This window comes from Alligator mississippiensis, chromosome 2 (genome assembly GCF_030867095.1).
Source record: "Alligator mississippiensis isolate rAllMis1 chromosome 2, rAllMis1, whole genome shotgun sequence".
Taxonomy (NCBI): Eukaryota; Metazoa; Chordata; order Crocodylia; family Alligatoridae; genus Alligator; species Alligator mississippiensis.
In genome coordinates this window covers 21,095,449-21,117,937 of record NC_081825.1, presented here as the reverse complement: position 1 = coordinate 21,117,937, position 22,489 = coordinate 21,095,449, and the positions used below count along the sequence as shown (strand labels likewise).

General features: G+C 45.9%; 1 protein-coding gene across 2 annotated transcripts in view; it reads right to left on the bottom strand.

The window, feature by feature from the left end:
• The window catches only part of GRK4 (G protein-coupled receptor kinase 4), a 96,056-nt gene that overhangs the window by 7,864 nt on the left and 65,703 nt on the right, over positions 1 to 22,489 (bottom strand). For both annotated transcript variants that reach the window (XM_014607656.3, XM_059721529.1), the window contains 6 exons: positions 19,791 to 19,828; positions 9,378 to 9,467; positions 8,571 to 8,779; positions 7,517 to 7,654; positions 6,641 to 6,778; positions 1,788 to 1,919 (listed from right to left, as the gene is read on the bottom strand). In XM_014607656.3, the coding sequence (XP_014463142.2) occupies positions 1,788 to 1,919; positions 6,641 to 6,778; positions 7,517 to 7,654; positions 8,571 to 8,779; positions 9,378 to 9,467; positions 19,791 to 19,828 (745 nt within the window). The remainder of the gene's footprint in view (positions 1 to 1,787; positions 1,920 to 6,640; positions 6,779 to 7,516; positions 7,655 to 8,570; positions 8,780 to 9,377; positions 9,468 to 19,790; positions 19,829 to 22,489) is intronic.

Here is a 22,489-nt window from a genome sequence, read left to right as displayed (position 1 = left end):
ATGTTTTATATTCAGGGACATGCTGTATGTGAGAAAGAACAGTGTTTTACTGTATACATATTCTGACTTTGTGTTTGAAATATTTTGACAGTGCATTATTTTTTGAATAATTAATACTACCTCTTTTACATCTTTCATATAAGTTGAGTAACAACAAAAAGGAGAATTTAAACCAAAAATATGCCTTCCTTATGGTTTTTAAAGATGAAGGTTTTTAAGGTATATTAAATATTTATTGAATGCTAGATTTGGAAAATGAATTCAATCTTTCTTTAGGAAACACGGTACATACCCTAAAATGACTGAAAAAACTGTCAGCTCCATCTATAAAACACCCTTAAAAATTCTTAAAAGCCTCTATGCATTTAGTCATTTCAGGTATCTCCTCCTAATCCAGGAGTGGGCAAATTATTTGGGCCTGAAGGCCACATAGGGAGTTTTGGGGAGCTGTCACAGGCCACGTCAGTCCATCCCCTCCTCCACTGCCTCCATAACAGCTCACCAAACCTATGTGCGATGGGTTGTGGGACGGGAGAGAGGAGCAGCTGGTATGGGTGTGGGCACCAGCTTCAACCTCAGGCCCATCCTTCTACCCCTAGGAAGGGCTTGGGCAGATGCCCCAATCCCCAGGGAGAAGCTGCTGCCTGTGTCCACAAGTGATCCTGGCACCCACCCAGCGCTGCTTCCAGCACACAGGCTGGGAGCTGGTGTAAGCTGCGGGGCTGTGCTATAGGTACAGGATGGTAGGGGGGGGACAGGAGAGGAAGGATGGGGGAGAAAGAGGTGGCCCTGCCCATGATGAGCAGCAGTGGCTAGTGCTGGGCACTGGGTAAAAGCAGGACCCAGCAGTGGGCGCGGTCGCCACTTCTAGGACCCTTCTGGCTATGGCTGCCTAGAGCCCACGCTGGGGTTGCCCTGCAGTTCCTCCCTGCTGCTGCCCCTCTGCAGGCCCAGGGTGACCTGAATGTGGTGTGGGGCAGTGGCAGAAGGGAGGAGCTGCAGGGCAGCCATGGTACAGGCCATGGAAATGGCAAGCGTGCTTGGTGCCGGGTCCTGTTTTTGTCTGGCACACGGCACCAGCCACTGCTGCTCATCATTGGTAGGGCCGCCTTTCTTTATCTCTCTTCCTTTCTCCCCCTACCCCCCTAACCGCTCTGCACCTACAGCATGGCCCAGAAGCTTACACTCACTCCTGGCTCATGCACTGGGGGCAACACTAGGCAGGCGCTGGAATCAGCTGCAGATGCAGGTAGCTGGTTCCCGCTAGGGATCAGGGCATCCTCCCAGGCCCGCAGGTGATGTTACTATAGCACTGTGTCAGCTGTGGTCCAAGGCAGTCATCCTGATATCTGGCAGGAACCTGTAGACACCATCCACAGCTATACCAGCATGCACCCAGCACTGCTTCAAGGGTGTGGGGCCACAGCTGGTGTAAACTGGATGGATGGAGTTGGGATGGGGCTGGGACGTGCTTGCCTACCCAGCACAATGCAGCAGCTGGAACCACCAGTTCCTATGGGCCAGATCCTATGACTTTGCAGCTGCTGACCCGTGGGCCAGATATAATCAGTTGGTGGACCAGATCCAGCCGGGAGTTGTATTGTGCCCACCCTGTTCTGATCTAATACACTTTTAAAATGCATTACATCTCCATTTTAAGATAAACTATAAAAGTGTTGAGTCTGTCACTTGACAGACATAGCAAGGTTGGTCTTCCCTTGTGACTTTGCTTTTTAACTATTACTTTGTATTTTATTTCCCACAAAATGCACAGGAAGCCCTCCTACCATTCCTCTGAAGAGTCTATGAAAGAAGCCTTTCTTTGGTCTAGGAGTATGTTTGCTCATGTCCACATCTGGTGTCAAGGCGCTATCCATTTCATATGCATTGATATCTTCAAAACATTCTGTTTCAATCATCTACATGGAAAAATAAGTGATGCAAATGAGAAGTCAGTCACATGAAGCCTCCAAAACAAGGTGCCTTTTGGATACAAGCTATGGTCTGTAGGATCCTGGCAAACGACTCACAGTGATTAAATTCTTTGTTTCATCTAATTTACAGCCTGTGCAGGTTGATACGAGAGACAGCACAGAAGTAGCTTTGACCACCTTATGCAATCTAAAGGTACTTTATTATTTATCCTATATCCAGCTACAAACCATGCCACCACAGGAGCCATGGACTGCTTGAGAAGCCTTCTGTCCAGTCATTCTCCCTGTGGCATAGATCCAATGATTTGCTATCAAGGGTTGCATCCAGACAAATGTGGATGTTTGGTTTCCTGAGGACAAGTAGTGGCAGTGCACTTTGCACTGCCGCTACTTGTCCCTGGGGAACACCTGTGCCACGTGTGCTTTGGTCCACAACTTACTCTAGGCTGAGTAGGGAACAATGTTCCCTCTAAGGTGTAATGATCTGTGAGCGTGCTGCTTCACTCTGTGAGCGTGCCACATCAGTCCATTCCCAAATTGGTCCCATGTCTCCCTTTTGGTGTGCGCTGCTTTGGTCCACCCCACGGTAAAATAAATAATCATCTTTTGTTGTTAAACTTAAAGAAATAAACCAAAAACCAATTATTACACTTGGATTCAACTGTAAGGCCAATGACCATAAGTCATCTCCGGGAAGAGCCCAGGCCCCTCCTAATGGGTGCCAAACAGCCAAGTGAGGGCACGTGGGTGGCCCCTGATGGGAAGATAAATGAGCTGTCTTGTTAAACTTCTAAGTTTCTGCCCCTTGGGCAAAAAGTTTACCTTGGTGCCCAGCTCTCCCTGAAATCCTGGAGGAAGGACAGGCCTCAAGCATGTACTTGGGAAATTCAGAGTCACACCTGTTCCCATCCTTGCAGGCTTGCCCTAAATTTGCAAACTGCACCCCTGCTGCACTCCTGCTGTTGTAGCAAACTCCAGTTTTTCTTTTTTTTTTTAATTTTAAAATGCATTCCCTCCCCTTCCCCAACCATTTCTGACTTTTTCTCTCCCTCTCTATTCCCTATAGATAAGTATAAGTGAGCTAAGACATCGGATAAGCTTCAGCATTTTATTTTGGTAGCAAGTTGTATTTGTTTGATTTTTTCTCCTTTATATTGTATAATTATTGTTTACTGTTCTATATTACTGTTTTACTGATACTATATGATTTAGGCCTACATATGTAAGTCAGCATAAGTCATGTCAAGTTTCCATTTTGTCTGTCAAGTCTACATCTTGCCCCCATGCCTAGGTGCGCAAGTATGTTGTAACCTATGACTCATACCTACTGCTCCTATGTAACTTGGTTCCTGAATGAATGGGGATGAATGAGGGTGCTTGAGAGACCATGGCAGTAGGTCTAAAAATAGCTCCCTCTGAATGACCGAACCATCAAAACCAATACCTGGACTAACAACCCAGCTATTGGAACCACCCTCAGTATTCAAGACACAAAAGATGAGGCAACCCACCATTGTGCCAGGCTGCACACACTCAGTAAGAACACCTGGAGCCCTCTGGAACAGGACTGACCTTGCCTGGACAGGACCTCCCCATAGGAGATCAGAAATAGTCTGCCCCATAAAAAGGGGTAGCGAAGACTGACTCCTTGGGACACCCTCTCCATCTGGACCAGCACCATGCCACACCACCTATCCACCCAGAGGCCCTGCTGGTGACCCCCTCTGGACAACACCTGCTGGACAAAGACCCCTTTCCAGCCTGGATAGGTAAGGGGTCTTTGTCCCCCACCCCCTCTTCAACCAAGGACTTGGATTCTGTTTCTCTTCCCTACCTGGACTACAACCCTTCCACTGAGTCTCTTTCTCCTGCTGCCAGTGTGTGTGTGTGAGCCAATAACTTCATGGGGCTGTGTAGTGTGTTGTCTGTTTAATAAATCTGTTATTTTGAAACCCCGAGTTCGGTTTTTGTCTGTTTCCTGACTGTTTCCTCCTTGCCACCACTTATCTGCCCCCTGATCGCCCAGCTTCCGGCCCCAAGCTCCCAGCTGCCTGCCTCTCTCTCTTTCCTGGCCGTCTCCTCCTTGCTACCAGGCTTTTTCCTTTGCACCAGTGACCTTGAGTAACCCTGGGGCCACTTGACCTTAAGTAACCCTAAGCCTCAGTTCCTCAGCCAGCTTCTGGTTTCTAATCCTAGTTCTGGCAACTTTCACTACTTACACTTTCTCTGTCACCTTAACCTTCCCCCAGGTACCCCAAGTACCCCAAAACACACACATACATACCACACCATCCAAGTTAGGAACTCATGTGTGTGTATGTATACGTGGGTGGTTTGTGTGAGAACTGGTGAATATATATATATATATTATTGTGTGTGTGATATACGAATTAGTGATCCATGTACATGTATTGGGTGTGCGGGTATTGACAGCTGATTTTTGTCTAACTTTTCATGTGTATAGTGTATATGAGCATGAATTGGTACTAGGTGTGTATGTGCCTAGGTTGGTAATTTTGGATGTGTGTGTGTGCAAGAAGTTGGTAGTGTATGCGTGTATGTACCTAGTGTGCGTGTATGCACCTAACTGACCAATTGATTTGTGTGTTTGTATATGTGCAATTGTACACCACGCCCTCCCATCTAACAGAGCGATATTGAGCTCCTGAGCGCTGGCCTGAGCCCACAGGGCACACTGTGACCCCTCATCATTACGCATCTTGACTCTCTGAGGGTCTCCTTAAAGCCCTGCCATAAAGTCCAATGCTCCTCAGTCATATAAACGGTACAACCATGCAGTCTCCCATGCTCACTGCACCACTGCAACAGTCTCTGCACAAACTTCTACAGCCCCTTGCTGCAGCCTTTGAAAGCAATGTGGTGCCCTGTGCATCCCACCACTGGGCAGACCAAGCAGTGAAGAGGCACATGGCGTCAAGGCTCGGGGCAAAGCTCGCCCGAAGGGGCTGGGGAGCAGAGCAGTTCCCCAGAGCCAGTGGAGCCTGTGTGCTGCCTGGCTCTGCCCTAGCCCCAGTCTCTGCTCCCACCTCGCCTCGGGGAGGAGCCGCTGCCTGCCCCGCGCTGCTCTCCCTCCCCATGGGGATGCTGGTGAGGAATGCAGCTGAGCAGAGTGGCCCCCTGCACAGCTGAAGTAACTTACCGCTGGCAAGAGTTCCATGCCGGCCCCAGTGCCTCCGCCCTGAGCTGTGCTCTGGGGGCAGCACCTAAAGCTTCCAGGAAGCCGCAGCCCTGCTCCTCTCTGGACAGATGCGCGGCATTAAAAAGCTAGTGTGCAGAAAGATTTTTTATCGTGCGCAGCTGTGCACACATGCAGCTTAGCGGAAACCTTGGTAAGGAAAGCTGAGGCCAGCACTGGACTGGCCCCAGCAGCCTTTCCTGGGGTCCTGGGGTCTTCCTGGGGCTGCAGCAGTGGCAATTCTTCTGCACAGAGCCTGGCCAGCAGCCAAATCATGGCTCCCAGCAGCCCAGCTCCCCTTCTGAGCAGTGCACATTTCCCTTGCATGCGCTGCTTCACTGTCTTTTTCCATGGAAATAAAAAGCAGAGCAGCACAAGCATGGGCAGCACGCCCTTGCAGCACAGAGAACATCTAAATGTGCAGTATGTGGCACCGCAGACGTGTTTGCGGCGGCACATACTGTACAGCTGCACTCATCTAGGCACAGCTAAGGTGCCTATAAATAAGCCTAAAAGTAGCCATGTACTGAAGATGTATGGAAGTTGCATCTCAAGCCAGCTTTCTATGATTCTTACTTGAAATATAAAGTAAGAACATTTGAATTAGTGTCTCTCACTTTTAAAACTTTTGGAATGACCATGGAACACCTGTGTGCATGGGGAATAATGTGGACATGGTCATGAAGATGATCACATATATTCTACATATCGATTTTCTGCTGAATTTCCATTGGCCATACTGCATTAAGTAGCAGCTCTCTCAATTGCCACTGGATTTTATCCATGGAGGATATGTAAATATAGATAATTTGACCTTCAGCTCTCCTATCTTCAGAGAGCTTGGCCTAGAAAAGGGAACCCTGGGTATGCAGTTTCATTAATTACAATTAACCCAGGTTGCCTATAATATCAGTAGAAAGAACATAGTCTATGCAGCATCCTAAACCCCTTATTAAGTAATCTGTTTCCAATGCTTAGAAAACAGTAGCAGGTTGGGTTTCACTTAACAAGGGATGTTAAGCAACATCTCGTTCTGAATCCTTTAGCAAGGACAATCCACAGCTCTGGCACTGTACACCATGGCTGCATAGTTTACTGAGAAAAGCATGACAGTAAGCACTGAATGCATCTCACCCACCCACCTCCCCATTTGAACAGCATTTTGTAAGGTCCTCCTGCTTTGAAAGTCAATACTAGATTTATCTTTCTAAGAGGAGACAAAAAAAGAAACACATTAGTATTAACTGGTGGGTGCTACTGTTCTACAGGCTGCACCTGGCACAACAGAAGGTGATGAAGCTTGCATCTGTTTCATTTATGTGAATTAAGTGTGGCCCATGGGTTCTTGTTAATTTCTTAATTTGACCCTTACCTGGGAAGATTAAAAGAAAAAGATGACAATGACTTCATAAAAAATAATTAATAAAGTTTAGAGCATAGTCAAAGAATAATGCATTTTTTTTAATCTTTGTTATTGTTGCACTAACAAAAATTGCTGAAAGTACAGTACCTCATTTTGCCAAGGGATTGAAACACAACCAGTAACAAATCTGGAATAGAAATCATCATCTGCAGTATCCAGGTTCACTCCTTTTACTGTGGAGAACTGTTCTATATCCAAGACATCCTTACAATACACTGCACGTGGCTGCAATATGAAACAAGAAGGGTTTTTTATTTTGGAAAAGAATAAGCATTTCTCAGGCTCCTGTTGTTGTATATCACTAATCGTTATCTGAATTTCAAAAAAGGATGTCACTAAACTGCTTGTATTATATTGCTATTACCCAGATGGGGCTGTGAAACCTGTAGAGGGTCATAAAAAGAACACCTGATGAGTTGCATGCAGCCAGTTAAGAGCAGCAAAATTCATAGCCCCTGGGACCAAAGGGAGCCCTGAGAGGAAACAAAGCACAGCTTGCTCCCTTCCCTGCTTCTGAGACTGTAGCAGTTGATTCTTGCTGTTCCTACCTATCACCCCCATTCCAGTGCAGCTTTAGGCAAAGAAAGCAGTGACTGGAAGAGCTGCAAAGTCAACCGTTTAGCCCCTTGAAGCAGTATCTCCTTTGCAAATTATTTTGAGATCTAGGGATGAGGCACCATCACAGCAGCCGAATATCATAATTAACCAACACTTAACTTGTGGTGCCCATTTATCTTGTTTTATTACATCTCTCTGGAGTTCCTCACCATCTCCAAGTCTTGACTAACAATATTTAGAGGTCAGTTATCTACAGATATTGCTACCTCCCTGTTTGCCCATGTTTGAAGATAAAATCCATCTACTATACCCTTCTCATATTCAAATGGATGCTGATTATTTGACGTTCAGGGGCGCATGTCAAATCTTGTTTCAATACCAGACAAGTGTGTCTCACCTACTTACATCTGGCAAAAAAGGTGGATCTAACATGTTTGCTTCCAGTCGCTTGAAGTTAATACCATTGAAAATGGGATGCTGTTTTACAGAAGCAGCTCCATCAACACCACAGCCCAATCTTTGCTTTGGATCCTTGGCAAGTAACTGCACAGAAATAGGAACAATGTCTCTGAGGCTTTTATTTTATAAAGTACCAAAATAAAAGTATATTCTTACAGAGCATTTCTAGAGAAAAAAAAATATGAAGCGGACTTGGCTCTTTTGCCTTTGAAACATGAAATTTAATGCTCTAAGCAAAATGAACAGGAAATCTAGCCTACAAGAGCCATTTCAAAGCATAGAAATAATTTCATGAATTTAATTATAAAGCACTTATAAAAACAAAACATGATAGATTTTAGCAACTGAAGCTTTTACCAAAGATATTTAATGTAGAAAATCATAAAGTATACGCATATGTTTATGAACTTAGTAACACTGACTTCCATTAAATACAGATCAACTAACTCTAGCATAGGTGATTTTGTAGATGAATGACAATAGAATAATGGAAAAATATTTTTTGGTAAAGTTTTCTTCTGCTGCTGTGTAGGTCTGTGTTACCAAAATTTAAGTAGATTTTACTTCAAGCAATTAGGAACTTATTTTTTAACCTTATCTTGCATGGATTGTTTCTTGCACATGAGAAGTTCTATTTGCTTTCCATATTAAATTTCAGGATTTTGAACTGAATAGGCTTAACCATGCTCCATGCATATATTGTATGTACTTTAGCTTGAGTATACAAACAACTCCATTTGCAAAGTACACTATTCCTCACCAGACAATGCACAAATAAGAATTCAGAACTCTGAAAAAAGTAAGTTTGACAACAGCATAGAATTATTCATATAATAAATTTGTTGGAATTAGAAAGACACCTACATCAGCCATCTAGAGCCAGGTCACTTGACTTCTGAAATACTTCTGAGGGGAAAAAAAAAGACTAAAATTTAAAATGTCAGTTTTTTAAAAAAGTGTTAGAAATTTAATTTCCAAACCTCTATGTCTCTTCACCCACCATCCTGCAGATAGATTTTGCCTCCTCTGAAAACTTGTCTGAATACACCTCCTGCTCTTCCTTTACTCTTCGTTCAATCTCCTCCCGTTTGATTTTTTCCTTGCGCTTTCTGAATGGAGATTGTCCCTCAATCATTTCATAAATTAGGCAGCCGAGACCCCACCAATCAGGACTGAATGTATAGCTTTGATTGTTGATAACTTCTGGAGCTATGAGAATAATAATAAAAAAAAAAGATTCAGATATATTGTTCTTGAACAGTAAAACAAATCTAAACTACAGTTGCAGTTTATCTGAAGAGATGGTATAGTAAAAAGTATGGGATGCCCTTTGAACTCAAAGATTATGCTCAGAGGAAGCATTTGTCCCTTAACTGAGGACTCTTTTGCTCTTTATATACCCCACTAGCGAGTCCCAATTGCCTTTTTTCCCTAGATCAGCATTATCCTTAATCACCTTCCCCCCCCCACCCTTTCTTTTTAAAAATCGAGGATAAAAATGTTTAAAAGTGCCTCACTGACTTCTGCACTTCTACCTTAAGCCTCAGTGAACCTTAGGGGAAGTTAGATGATTTGGAACGTTTTACCCAGAACGATTAAATTATAAAGGTAAATTTAAATTGAATTTAGTTAATTTATCAGAAAAGTTATTATTTTATTAACATCTTCCCACATACTGGATCTTTTCTTTTTGCTCTACAATCAAGTTGGAAACAACATAGCTCTGTATGATATAGTCTTCCATACTTATTCAAATATAACATAGCTCACTGATATGGTACTACTTAGCTGAATGCATTTTACATACCCATGTATCCAACAGTTCCAACTCGCCCTTTGACTGTTTCTCCATCTGGGATTTGTACTGCTAATCCAAGGTCTGAAATTCTGATGTGTCCTGTTTCAATTAAAATGAATTACACAAATTCAGCAACAAATACAAGTACATTCACTTTTAAAAATACTGAATTTCAAGATTTACTACTATTTTTTAATTTTACCAAAACTCACTACAAGTTGTTTTCCTCCCTTTCTCTGTATTAGAGAGAAGCAAGCCATGGCACAGAGAATGAGCAGCATTTGAGATGATGGGAAGCCTGTGGCTCAGTTTACAATAGAATACTCTGCTGAAGACTGGTTTCCATGGGTGGATCGATGATTCTGAGAAAAGCTTAAGAGTCTCCAGAGCTATGAAACCAGAGACTAGGAGGTAGCAGACAGCAAAACTGCCCTAAGAAAGGTTAGCTTAATTAATGGAACATCAAAACCATTAAGAAAGGAGAAAAGATAGTTAACACTTCTGGAGTAAAGAACAATGAGCCATTATGTCAACTGACTCCCTCAGCTGCCTGAATAGTAATACAACACCTGCTGCAGTGTGGAGCAGGAATCAAAGCAGAGTACTCCTATCCTGATCAGAAAAATCATCTTCCCTGCTTAATATACACACCCCAATTTGGAGGCGGGGGGGAGAGGGGTGTTGTATGCAAGCAAATATGGTAATAAAGAGGAGGACTCGGCATTAATGAAATGGCCTTTTTTGTCTCTCTCATGGACTCCTAATTTTCTATTCAATATTAAGTATAAAAAGAAAAAGGTTTTTCAAGCAGCAACCTAATCAGAATGAGTTTGCTACTAAATCAGAGTGAAAGATCTTTGCTCATCATTGCTGCTTCAAGATTGCAAGCTAATGAATCTTGAAAAACAAAAATCACAATATATATTTTTTATTCCTCAAGATCTATAAAACAGGGCATGTTGCACTTCAGTTTCTCATTAATCAAGCATTCTGAAAGGAACTCAGAAATACCCAAGTTTCTGCAAAACATATCAGTGGCAATCTCATCATAGGCAATTCTCAGCAGTCAAGGATGATTGTCTTGTCTGTGGGTCCAAAGAGAGATGACAAGGCCTATCTGGGATATGTGCAGCTTGGGATATATGCATATTTCCATGTGGGGTAGGTGGCTCTGGGTTCTTGGTTTGGTCCATGACATGCTGTTTCTGCTGCTCCAACTTTTCCATCTCCCGTTATTGCTGTAAGTTTTCAAAGTACTAAGATTCTTGCAACAGACTCTTCCTCCATTTGTGGTGGTCCTGGGCAACAAGTCTCCCACAACTTGATGTTGATACTGTATTTTTTCAAGTTGGCCTTGAGGATGTCCTTGAAGCATTTTCTCCGCTATCTCCGAGTGTATGCCTTGCCTGATCTGGGAGAATAATACTGGCTTCAGGAGTCTGGAGTCACGCATCTGGATGACATGGGTGGCCCAGTGAAGTTGATGTTGGATGATAATCACCTCAATACTTGTGGTGTTTGCTTGTGAGAGAATGATAATGTTGGTATGGGTGTCTACCCACTGGATCCAAAGGACACAGGCAGCTTTGATGGTACTTCTGCAGCAACTTGGTGTTTTCTGTAAGTTACAGTGTGGTGGGAATCATGACTGCTTGATAATCATCAGCTCGGTTTCAGATCTTTGAACACCTGTTTGCTCAGGCATCTAAAGGCTGCACTTGCACATTTGAAGCAATGCTGGATTTCTTTGATGTCAGCCTTCTGCAAAAGATGGCTTTCAAGGTACGGGAAACACTCAATGTTCTCCAGAGTTTCACTGTGAATCTGAATTACCAGAGCTGAGGACTGCTCATTAAGAGCTTTTTGATAGAGGAATTTCATTTTCTGAATGTTAAATGTACCATTTTCTCATATGCCTCAGTAAAGATGCCAATGATTGCCTGAAGGTCTGTTTCCAAGTGAGTACACACTACACCATCAACAGCATATTGGAGCTGAATGAGTGAGGTCAGGATGGTCTTGGTTTTGGCTCAGAGTCAGCTGAGATTAAACCACTTACCATCCATTCGGTAGTTTAGCTCCACTCTAACTGGAAGCTTGTTGCGGGTCAGATGTATCACAGTAAGAAATATTGAGAAGTGTTGAATTGATGACCAGGGACCCAGGTTTTCCACTTCCCATGGAAAAACAGAGAAAACCACGGATTTTCCCCTTTACTAAAGGAAAATGTGGATTTCTCATTTTAATGAAAACCCATGGATTTTGCAAAGAGCTCTTTGCAGGCTGGCAGGGTTCCAGCCTGCAAGGGGCTGGGAGGAAGTGGAAGGGCAGTCAGGCGGGGGGGCCATGTGCATGTATATGCACATGGCTTCCAAGCAGCTTAGAAAGCAGCTCCTGCAGGTAAGTGGGATGGGGTCATGGGTGACTGGTGCCTCCCGAGTCTGGGGGGGGCACCATATCACCAACTGGGGGGGGAGGGGAGGGGGGAGGTCCTCCAGGGGCCAGCTGACAAGCCAGCAGTGAAACTGGAAGTGCATGGCCAATCTCAGGGGCACCCCCTATGCATCGCCAATGGATGGATGGATTGGGGGGGATGGGGCAGGCAGGGAGATTGAGGCCTCCACTGTGAGGGACAGAGGGAGTTGGGCAGGGCTGGGACTGCTGCCCAGCTGGGTGGTGCATGGGACTCGGGGCTCAGGGCTATAATGCGTAGCTGCAGGGCCGTGACTGGGAGTGGAACAGGGTTGCGGGGCAGGGGCGGGGTGGGCTGCCTGCTGCAGACTTGGGCTCCTGTCCTGCTGCCCTCCCCTAGGGCCTCCAGAGCCCAGCAGGTGCAACCTGGTGCTACAGGGCCCAGCAGGGCTGCCCTGGGATCTCCTTGCCACTGCAAGCTCTGCACTGTCCTTGTAATGCATTCCCTACCTGCACAACAGCAGCAGGGGCAGCAGCACAGGGTTGAGCCCCTCACTGATGCCGTCTGTGCAGTGGACGCCTCACCAGGGCAGCATGGAGTTTGCAGCAGCAAAGAGATTCCTGCACAGCCCTGCAGCACCAGGTCACACCTGCTGGGCGGCAAAGGCCCAAGGGGAGGGCAGCAGGGCAGGAGCCTGAACCTACAGCAGGCAGTCCACAACCACACCATGCACAGATCTGGGGGGTACAGGTCCCCTCTGCCCACCGGAAGTGTGCACAGTGGTAAGAAGCCAGCCCTCCCACCCATGCCCACAGCAGGCAGGCAGCAAGGGAGAACTCTGCTGCAGCAGCCACTGTTTCCTGCCAGGGCCCTGGCCCCATAGCTCTGGCAGCTGGAGGCCCCCTCCGGCAGGGACTAAGCAGCACCAGCAAGGCCAGGGGGCTGTGGGGCAGGAAGTGAGCAGCACCAGCAGGGTCAGGGGGACTGTGGGAGGGAGTGAGGGGCCCTTCATTTTAATAATGGATTTGGGGGGTTTTAATCAGAGAATTTGTGATTTATCAGATAATTTTCAATTTTTTTTTAATCAGGGAAAACCAGGATCCCTGGTGATGACACAACCTTGCTTAAATTCCACCTTAACCTCAAAGGGATCTGCGATAGATGCATTACTGAGAGCCAGCACTTGCATACTGTCATGAAGCAGGCAAAGAATGGCAATGGATTTCAGTGGGCGTCCATACTGCAGAAGGATCCTCCACAAAGCTTCTTGTGAGGTCAAACACCATGTAGAGAAGTTTATGTTGTTCCTGGCATTTTTCCTGCAGCTGGCAAGCAGTGAAGATCACGTCAGTTATGCCTCTTAATGCCCTACAACCATGTGGAGATTCCAGGAGGAGTTCTTCAGTAAGTAGAAGGAGACTGTTTAGGAGGGTTCTCACAATGATCTTTCTGGTGTTGGCCAGCAAGGAATCCCTCTGTAATTTCCACAGTTGGACTTGTCTCCTTTCTTGAAGGCAGTCATGATCACAGCATCCCTGAGGTCATCTGGGATTTCCTCATCATTCCAGATCCTTAAGACGAGGGCATGGAGCTGTGATGTGAGCTCCTCTCCCCCCTGCTTGAAGATTGCAGTGGAGAATCCATTAGCTCCAGATGAAAGGGCGCACCAGCATTTGTGCCAGGTGCAGGGGTCAGACTAGATGGCCCACTGAGGTGCCTTCCGACCTTAGAATCTATTAATCTAAGATGGCTTGTCATTTTTCATCTGCTTGATGGCTTTCTTCAACTCATCAAGGGTTGGAGGGATTCCAAGATAGTCTCTCACTGGGTGTTGCAGAAAGAAGTTGAGAACACTTTCATCAGCAGCACAGCCTTAATTGAAAAGGTCTTCAAAATGTTCCTTCCAACAGGCATTGATGGCTTCCCTTTACTTGATCTGGTCTCCTCCATCCATAGGTGTCAAGGGCATTTGTCCTGAGTGCTCAGAATGTAAATGGATTGAGTGGCACTGAAAAAATCATGCATATCACCATGATAGCATGATGTTGAATCTCTTTTGCTTTGTCCTCCCACCATCTATTCTTCATATTGCCAGTCTTCCTTTGGACCTCTGCCTTGGCTTGTTGGTGATTCAATTTCTTTTGCCTGGAGTTGATGTCGTCCTGCTAAGTATAAAAGACCTTGCACTTGCAGTCCATCAAGTCTTGGATCTCCTGGTCATGCTCATCGAACCAGTCTTGATGTTTTCTGATACAGAATCCAAGTGTCTCTTCACAGTTGCTGATGATGGTGGACTTGAAGGCACCCCAAGTCCTGCTGACATTTTCCTTCCTGTTTACCCTTCCAGAAAAAGGTGTAGCTGTGTCCTTGTTCTTTAAGCTGCCCTTCTCCCACTTGCCAGCTCTCACTCACTGCAGCAATGTCAATGTTGTATTGCCCGAGTTCAAGCCACAATTGCGGCGTGGCACTCTAGGTATTTGCTATTAGGATTGTCCGCAAGGGTCCTGATGTTCCAGGTCCTGAAACTGATTGCGTGTCTTCATTGATTTTGACCACGGTAATGGTACTGCCTTTGTGCCAGTTCATGATTGACAGCTGTGAGTTTCCAGACCTCACAAACTTACTCCTGTTGTCAATAGTTGGTTGCCAAAGGACTTGAAAGATGTGCTGGAAAAGCCGTACTCATGGAAGACGCCTGTATGTGATTTCTTTTACTGTGGAGAAGCTGCTGTACATCAGCCTCCAAATAGTTCTTGACAGAACAGGACCTCGATCCGATGGCAAGGGGGACAAGACAACTGGAGATCTCATTGTGCTGCAGCCTTCGTCCACTTTCACAGCTGTTGAGATTCTAAATCCAACATCGTTTTTTGCCTGCTGTGCTGTCGAGGACCCAAGGCTGGGAGAGTGGGCAGGCTTATTATAATGGAAATCTTTACTCACCATATCACAGCACTATCAATGGATATATGTGGCTTTTCAAACCATTACCATCTGCTGTCCCCACCACATCCTGATGGTGTTGCCACTGATTGGTCTACAGCTGCTTATTAGTCAGAATTACTTCTATTTATTTTGCAACTAACCTTCCTGGAAGGTCATTCCATTATCCAGCACCTGACTACATGGATTACAAACCCAAGGAAATGCAATATAATGCATGGCAAGAAGTGGTCAAACTCATTTCTGTTCTACAAGGCAGACCAGAAAGTCCAGGTGCACATGTTGGGGGGGGGGGGCAGGGGGCAAAACTGACACTCTCACTGTGGTATGTAAGGAACAACTAAGGGCATGTCTATACTGTAACTGCAGCATGTATAGGTATATCTGCATTAGCTTTAGTAAATACAGAAGTTTTGGCATGACTTCAGTACAAACAAGCAACTTTAGTACATATCAAGGTTCCAGTGGTCTTATACAACCCAAAGTGAAGTCTTCTGTGCTGCCATGTCTTTGATGCTGTTGTTACTCAAGCTAACTAAACTAAAGCCAATATAGGTCTGCTGCAACCACACACCCTTCCAGCATGTGGACATGAATCCATGTAAGAAATAGATTTTGAAAAACCACATGATAAAAACTAGAACTAATACCCAAAAAAGCACATATCCAAATTTATTGCATACAGTTCTATTCTCTGTCAGATGTAGTAGTTTTAGGTGTTACTTTTCAATGAGTAGGCAAAGGGTTCTCAGACATAGGTAGTTAGATCTCCAGAGTTCTTTAGGGAGACTTTTTTCTTCCCTTTTTAGCACAGAGCAAGAATTTTACTGATGCAAAATATATAATTTAGGTAGAAAGTTCAGAGAGCTGACTGCCTCTCAACACACAGATCAGGAAATAAATACGAATTTGAATTCTTCAGACTATTATTGCAAATGCAGGAGGATGCTTCTCCACTCACTGACATCTGGTGATACCATAAAATACAGGACCTAGTCTCCTGAAACCATTTTCTAATTAGCCTCCTTTGCGCTCTGAAACAAGAATGCCTTCTCTCTGTCAGAGGCATTGTGCTCTAGAGCAGCCATGCAAGGCCACAATTTTCCAATTAGGTTGTCAGGTTGTAAGCCTTTACTTGAGAAAAAAAAAATTAATATTAAACTTGCTGTCTAGTAAAGTGTTAGCTTGTGGAAGGTGACTTGTTCCTATGTACCACTTTGGAAATTTACCACCTGTTTGACTTGTAAAATGAACATGTATTAGTGATTTCATGTAACAGTTTTCCCTCAGAATTACAATATTTATCAGTTAAAAATAATAACAAGCTTGATGGCTGAGCCCAGCTTTGAGAAAAGAGAAAAAAGCTTAATAGCAGCTTTCATCTTCTATAAGGAAGAGTTAAAAGATTATTTTAACATTAACAGTATAAGAAGGGGATAGGAAAATGAAGGTGGCATCCTGTATGGATTCTTGTTTGCAGAGAAAAATATATTTGACTCATGTCATGTATACTGATTTCTATGATTTTTTCCATTCAGCCATAATATCATAATTTTTAGTTCAGATATTAAAATAATTTTTATCTAGAAGAAAGTTGTGTTCACGTTGCATATAATGTTTTCTGCCCATAACAGAAGATGTCAGAAAGTGAAAATTCTGATTATCCAGATGGTATCCAATGCTTAAGGCTTGTATGAAGGACTTCAAATTCAGTTTTTTATATTTTTTGGAAAAAAGCACACTTTTTAAAGCACAAATAGGTACACTTGCCTACTAATATACTGTGATTGGTCATTGATTTGATAAGGAAATATCTAACCTTCTAATATCTGGGCTTCACCTGTCCCCCAAAGGTCAGTGTGTGTTTTCTTCTAGGTTGGCGGATCTCCTCCGGCGGGCTTTAAACTAGGCTTGCTGGGGGGAGGGGAAGATGAGGGCGGGGGAAGCTGTGGACCACCAAACCATGTGGCACCCACAAGGACAGCCCAGCCTGAAGAAAGAGAACATTGGGAACCTGCAAGCCGCGGGGCGGCCAGCACTATGGCACAGGTAAGAAACAAGAAGGTAAGAAATAAGGGGTCCCTTGGGACTCGGAGCGGGGGGGCAGCAAAGGCACCTGTCTCAGGGCTCAAGTGCCTATATACTAATGCTAGGAGCATGGGGAACAAGCAGGATGAACTAGCGCTCCTGCTTGCACAAAACACCTACGACTTAGTAGAGCTAACGGAAACCTGGTGGGATTCATCCCACGACTGGGCGGTACATATTGAGGGCTATAGATTGTACAGAAAGGACAGGGTGGGGAAGAAAGGGGGAGGGATTGCGCTCTATGTCAGTGAGCATTATACATCAACCCTCATCAAGACAGAATCCAAGGATGAGGAAGTAGAAGGATTGTGGGTTAGGCTACATGGGGGGCAAGGAGAAAGGGATTTGGTGGTAGGGGTCTGCTACAGACCCCCACATCAAGGGGAAGAAAGAGATTCGGGGCTCCTGAGGCAGCTCACGGAGACCATAAAAGCTAAAGAGGCGGTAGTCATGGGGAACCTAAACTACCCGGACATCTGCTGGGAGACGCAGATGGCAAAGTCCCACCGCTCACGCAGGTTTCTAACCTGTGTACAGGACCTCCACCTGACACAGGAGGTACATGGTCCCACTAGGGGGAATGCCATACTGGATCTGGTATTGGCAACGGGGGATGACATGGTAGGGGACCTACAGATTGGTAGCCATCTGGGGGACAGTGATCACCTTATAATAGAATTCGCCATAAGACGTCGAGTGGGTAAGGTAACTAGTAGGGTGAAAGTGCTAGACTTTAGGAAAGCTGATTTCAATTAACTCAGGCGATTAGTCAAGGACACACTGCAGAGTAGGAGTTTTGAAGTGATGGGAGCCCAAGAAGGGTGGCTGTGCCTTAAGGAAACGATCCTTCGGGCACAAAGCGAGACAATACCCATGTGAGGTAAAAGAGGGAAAGGGGCCAGGAGGCTTCCCTGGCTGACCGCAGAAATCCAGGACCGCCTAAGGGACAAAAGGGGAGCACATAAAAAGTGGAAACAGGGAGAGATCACCAAAGACGAATATACCTCCTCTGCTCGTGCTTGTAGGGAGGCAGTTAGATGGGCCAAAGCTACCATGGAGCTGAGGATGGCATCCCAAGTAAAGGACAACAAGAAATTGTTTTTAGATATATAGAGAGTAAAAGGAAGGCCCAGGGAGGAATAGGACCCCTGCTAAATGGGCAGAAACAATTGGTGACAGTCAGGGGGGACAAGGCTGAACTCCTCAACGAGTTCTTTGCCTCAGTGTTCCTAAGCGAGGGGCACGACAAGTCTCTCACTGGGGTTGTAGAGAGGCAGCAGCAAGGCGCCAGACTTCCATGCGTAGATCCTGAGATGGTGCAGAGTCACTTGGAAGAACTGGATGCCTTTAAGTCGGCAGGCCCAGATGAGCTCCATCCGAGGGTGCTGAAGGCACTGGCCAACATCACTGCAGAGCCACTGGTGGGAATATTTGAATGCTCGTGGCGCACGGGCCAAGTCCCGGAGGACTGGAAAAGGGCCAATGTGGTCCTCATTTTCAAGAAGGGGAGGAAGGAGGACCCGGGCAACTATAGGCCAGTCAGTCTCACCTCCATCCTAGGCAACGTCTTTGAAAAAATTATCAAGGCTCACATTTGAGAGAGCCTGGCAGGACAAATTATGCTGAGGGGAAACCAGCACGGGTTCGTGGCAGGCAGATCATGCCTGACCAATCTAGTCTCTTTTTATGACCAGGTTACGAAACACCTGGACACAGGAGGAGGAGTGGATGTCGTATACTTAGACTTCAGGAAGGCCTTCGATACGGTATCCCACCACATACTGGTGAACAAGTTAAGAGGCTGTGACTTGGATGACTACACAGTCCGGTGGGTGGCGAATTGGCTAGAGGGTCGCACCCAGAGAGTCGTGGTGGATGGGTCGGTCTCGACCTGGAAGGGTGTGGGCAGTAGGGTCCCGCAGGGCTCAGTCCTTGGACCGATACTCTTTAATGTCTTCATCAGTGACCTGGACGAGGGAGTGAAATGTACTCTGTCCAAGTTTGCAGATGACACAAAACTATGGGGAGAAGTGGACATGCCGGAGGGCAAGGAACAGCTGCAAGCAGACCTGGACAGGTTGGACAAGTGGGCAGAAAACAACAGAATGCAATTCAACAAGGAGAAATGTAAAGTGCTGCACCTAGGGAGGAAAAATGTCCAGCACACCTACAGCCTAGGGAATGACCTGCTGGGTGGCATGGAAGTGGAAAGGGATCTTGGAGTCCTAGTGGACTCCAAGATGAACATGAGTCGGCAGTGTGACGAAGCCATCAGAAAAGCCAATGGCACTTTATCGTGCATCAGCAGATGCATGACGAATAGGTCCAAGGAGGTGATACTTCCCCTCTGTCGGGCACTGGTCAGACCGCAGTTGGAGTACTGTGTGCAATTCTGGGCGCCGCAATTCAAGAGGGATGCGGATAACCTGGAGAGCGTCCAGAGAAGGGCCACTCGTATGGTTAAGGGCCTGCAGACCAAGCCCTACGATGAGAGACTAGAGAAACTGGACCTTTTCAGCCTCCGCAAGAGAAGGTTGAGAGGCGACCTTGTGGCTGCCTATAAGTTCATCACGGGGGCACAGAAGGAAATTGGTGAGGATTTATTCACCAAGGCGCCCCTGGGGGTTACAAGAAATAACGGCCACAAGCTAGCAGAGAGCAGATTTAGACTAGACATTAGGAGAAACTTCTTCACAGTTCGAGTGGCCAAGGTCTGGAACGGGCTCCCAAGGGAGGTGGTGCTCTCCCCTACCCTGGGGGTCTTCAAGAGGAGGTTAGATAGGCATCTAGCTGGGGTCATCTAGACCCAGCACTCTTTCCTGCCTATGCAGGGGGTCGGACTCGATGATCTATTGAGGTCCCTTCCGACCCTAACACCTATGAATCTATGAACCTCCTTCAAAACTCAGTGTTGAATTCAGAATATATTTAACAATTTTTAACATACATGCCAGCAGGTGAAGTTTGAGTTTACTTACCACAGTCATCAAGAAGGATGTTTTCAGGCTTCAAGTCTCTACAAGGAAAACAAAACAAAAAGCCAGTCATCAGAAAGGGAAAGTTACAGCCACTATCAAGCAGAGTTTGCACAACCCGATACTTATAATCAGTTATTCTCTTTAGAAACTGAGAGTTAGGTACAAAATAGCTATAAGCATCTCAAGTTTTACAACTTCATTTTATAATACACAATATTACAACTTCACATACTGTCGATGAAGAAAGTTAAGAAGAGGCTGAGGAAAAAAAAAAAGAAAGGTCCCCTTCCCTCTGCCCCTCCCCCAAATTCTCATGGAAATATCAATAAATGATTTGGGGATTTTGATATGTTCAGTATTGTACAATGAGTATTGTAACAAGAAGCTGACATTTTCTCTAGAAAGCAGATTCTCTTTAGAAATGTTTCATATAACTGAATACCTAGTGTTTTATTGACAAAGTTAAATACAAAATTCTTACCAACAATAGCCAACAGTCTTCTGTACTGACAACCAAGATCAAACACATGCCAGCTACAAAAAAAGCTTTGATAACCCATTTCTTACAATAAACAAACATTCCAGAATAGCCATCCTTACCCTTTGTAAACAAGGACTTCAAAACATCAGTGAGCTCAGGAGGTTAGTAAGCAAGGCACTGAAGGACAAAAGCACAGGTGAGATGGGAGTCCAGGAAGGGTGGTCGCTCCTCAAGGGAACAATCGTTTGGGCACAGAAGGGGACAATCCCATTGCACATAAAAGGGGGCAAAAGGGCCAAGAAACCGTCTTGGCTGAACAGGGAAATCCAGGAAAGCCTAGGGATGAAAAAAAAGAGGCATACAGATTGTGGAAGGAGGGGGTAGCTACCAAGGTGGAGTATACCTCCTTGTCTCACACTTGCAAGGAGTCAGTTAGGAAGGCCAGACAGCAATGGAAATCAGGCTGGCAACAAAAATTAAAGGGAACAAAAAGTCCTTCTCCAGGTATATAGGGAGCAAAAAGGTGCATAGTAACACAGGACCCCTACAGGAGAGACTTGGGCAATTGGTGACAGATAAGAGGAATGAAGCTGAGCTTTTCAATGAGTTTCTTGCTTCTGTATTCCTAAACACAGATCAAGACAAATCTCCCAGTTGGACTACTGGCAGGCACAGAAGGGACACCAGTCCACCAACAGTTAGCACCGACTTAGTGAAGGGACACTTGGAGGGGTTGGATGTGTTCAAGTCAGCAGGCCCAGATAATCTTCATCCAAAAGATGCTGAAGGAATTGGCTACTGTCATAGCAGGACCACTGGCACAACTGTTTGAGTGCTCGTGGCGCTCAGGTCCGGTCCCAGAGGACTGCAAAAGGGCCAAAGTGGTCCCTATTTTCAAGAAGGGGAGGAAGGAGGATCCAGGTAACTACAGGTTGGTTAGTCTCACCTCTATCCTTGGGAAAACCTTTGAAAAAATTACGGATCACATTTGTGGGAGTCCAGCAGGAAAAACAATGCTAGACAGCAACCAGCATGGGTTCATAGCAGGTAGATCCTGCCTGACTAATCTTGTTTCTTTTTATGACCAGGTCACAAAATGCTTAGATGCAGGAGTCAAGATTGATGTCACTTACTTGGATTTTAAAAAGCCCTTCGATATGGTGTCTCACCCCATTCTCATAAATAAACTAAGCGGCTGTGGCATAGATGATTACGCAATCAGGTGGGGTGGCAAATTGCCTTAGGGTTCGAACCTAGAGAGTGGTGGTGGATGGGTCGGCATCGAACTGGAAAGATGTGGGCAGTGGGGTCCCCCAAGGCTTGGTCCTCGGACCGCTGCTGTTCAATATCTTCATCAGTGACATAGATGAAGGGTGTGGAGAGCACTCTGTCCAAATTCACAGATGACACCAGATTATGGGGCAAAGTAAACATGCTAGTGGGCAGGGAATAGATTTAAGTGGATTTGGACAGGTTGGAAAAGTGGGCAGAGCAGAATAGGATGCAGTTTAACAAAGATAAGTACAAGATACTGCACCTTGGGAGAAGGAATCTCCAACACACATACAGACTGGGAGATGGCTTCCTAAGCAGCAAGTATTCACTTTGGATTCGGATTCGGTGGGACAACGATTCGATTTGGCGATTGAAATCACTGTCCCAATTCAATTCGGCCGAATCTGAAGATATTCAGCCATAGGACTATACAGGCAGGAAGTGCTAGTGGGAGCAGCTGGACGAGCCCTGGCTTGAGGCAACAGCCCTGGCTCCCATGGCTGCCACCCCGCCAGGGTGAGGCAGGCAGTGCTGGCAGCCCCGGGAGGAGCCGCAGGGGCTGGGGGGAATGATTGGTGAGCTGAGGTATCGAACTGGGAACTGGGGGGAAGCCCCTGTTTGTTCCCACAGCTCCTGGTTCAATCCCCCCAGCCCCCATGGCTTCTCCTGGGGCTGCCAGCACTTCCTGCCTCACCCTGGAGGGAGGGCAACTGGGGGAGCAGCTAGATGAACCACAGCTTGGGCTGGCAGCCCAGGGAGAAGCCACAGGGACTGGGGGGAATGACTAGAAGCTGGGAGAATCGAACCAAGAACTGGGGGGAAGCCCCTGTTTGTTCCCTCAGCCCCCTAATTATTCCCCTCAGCTCCCAATCATTCCCCCCAGCCCCCACGGTTTCTCTCGGGGCTGCCACCACTGCCCTCCTTAACCCAGTGGGGCGGGGGC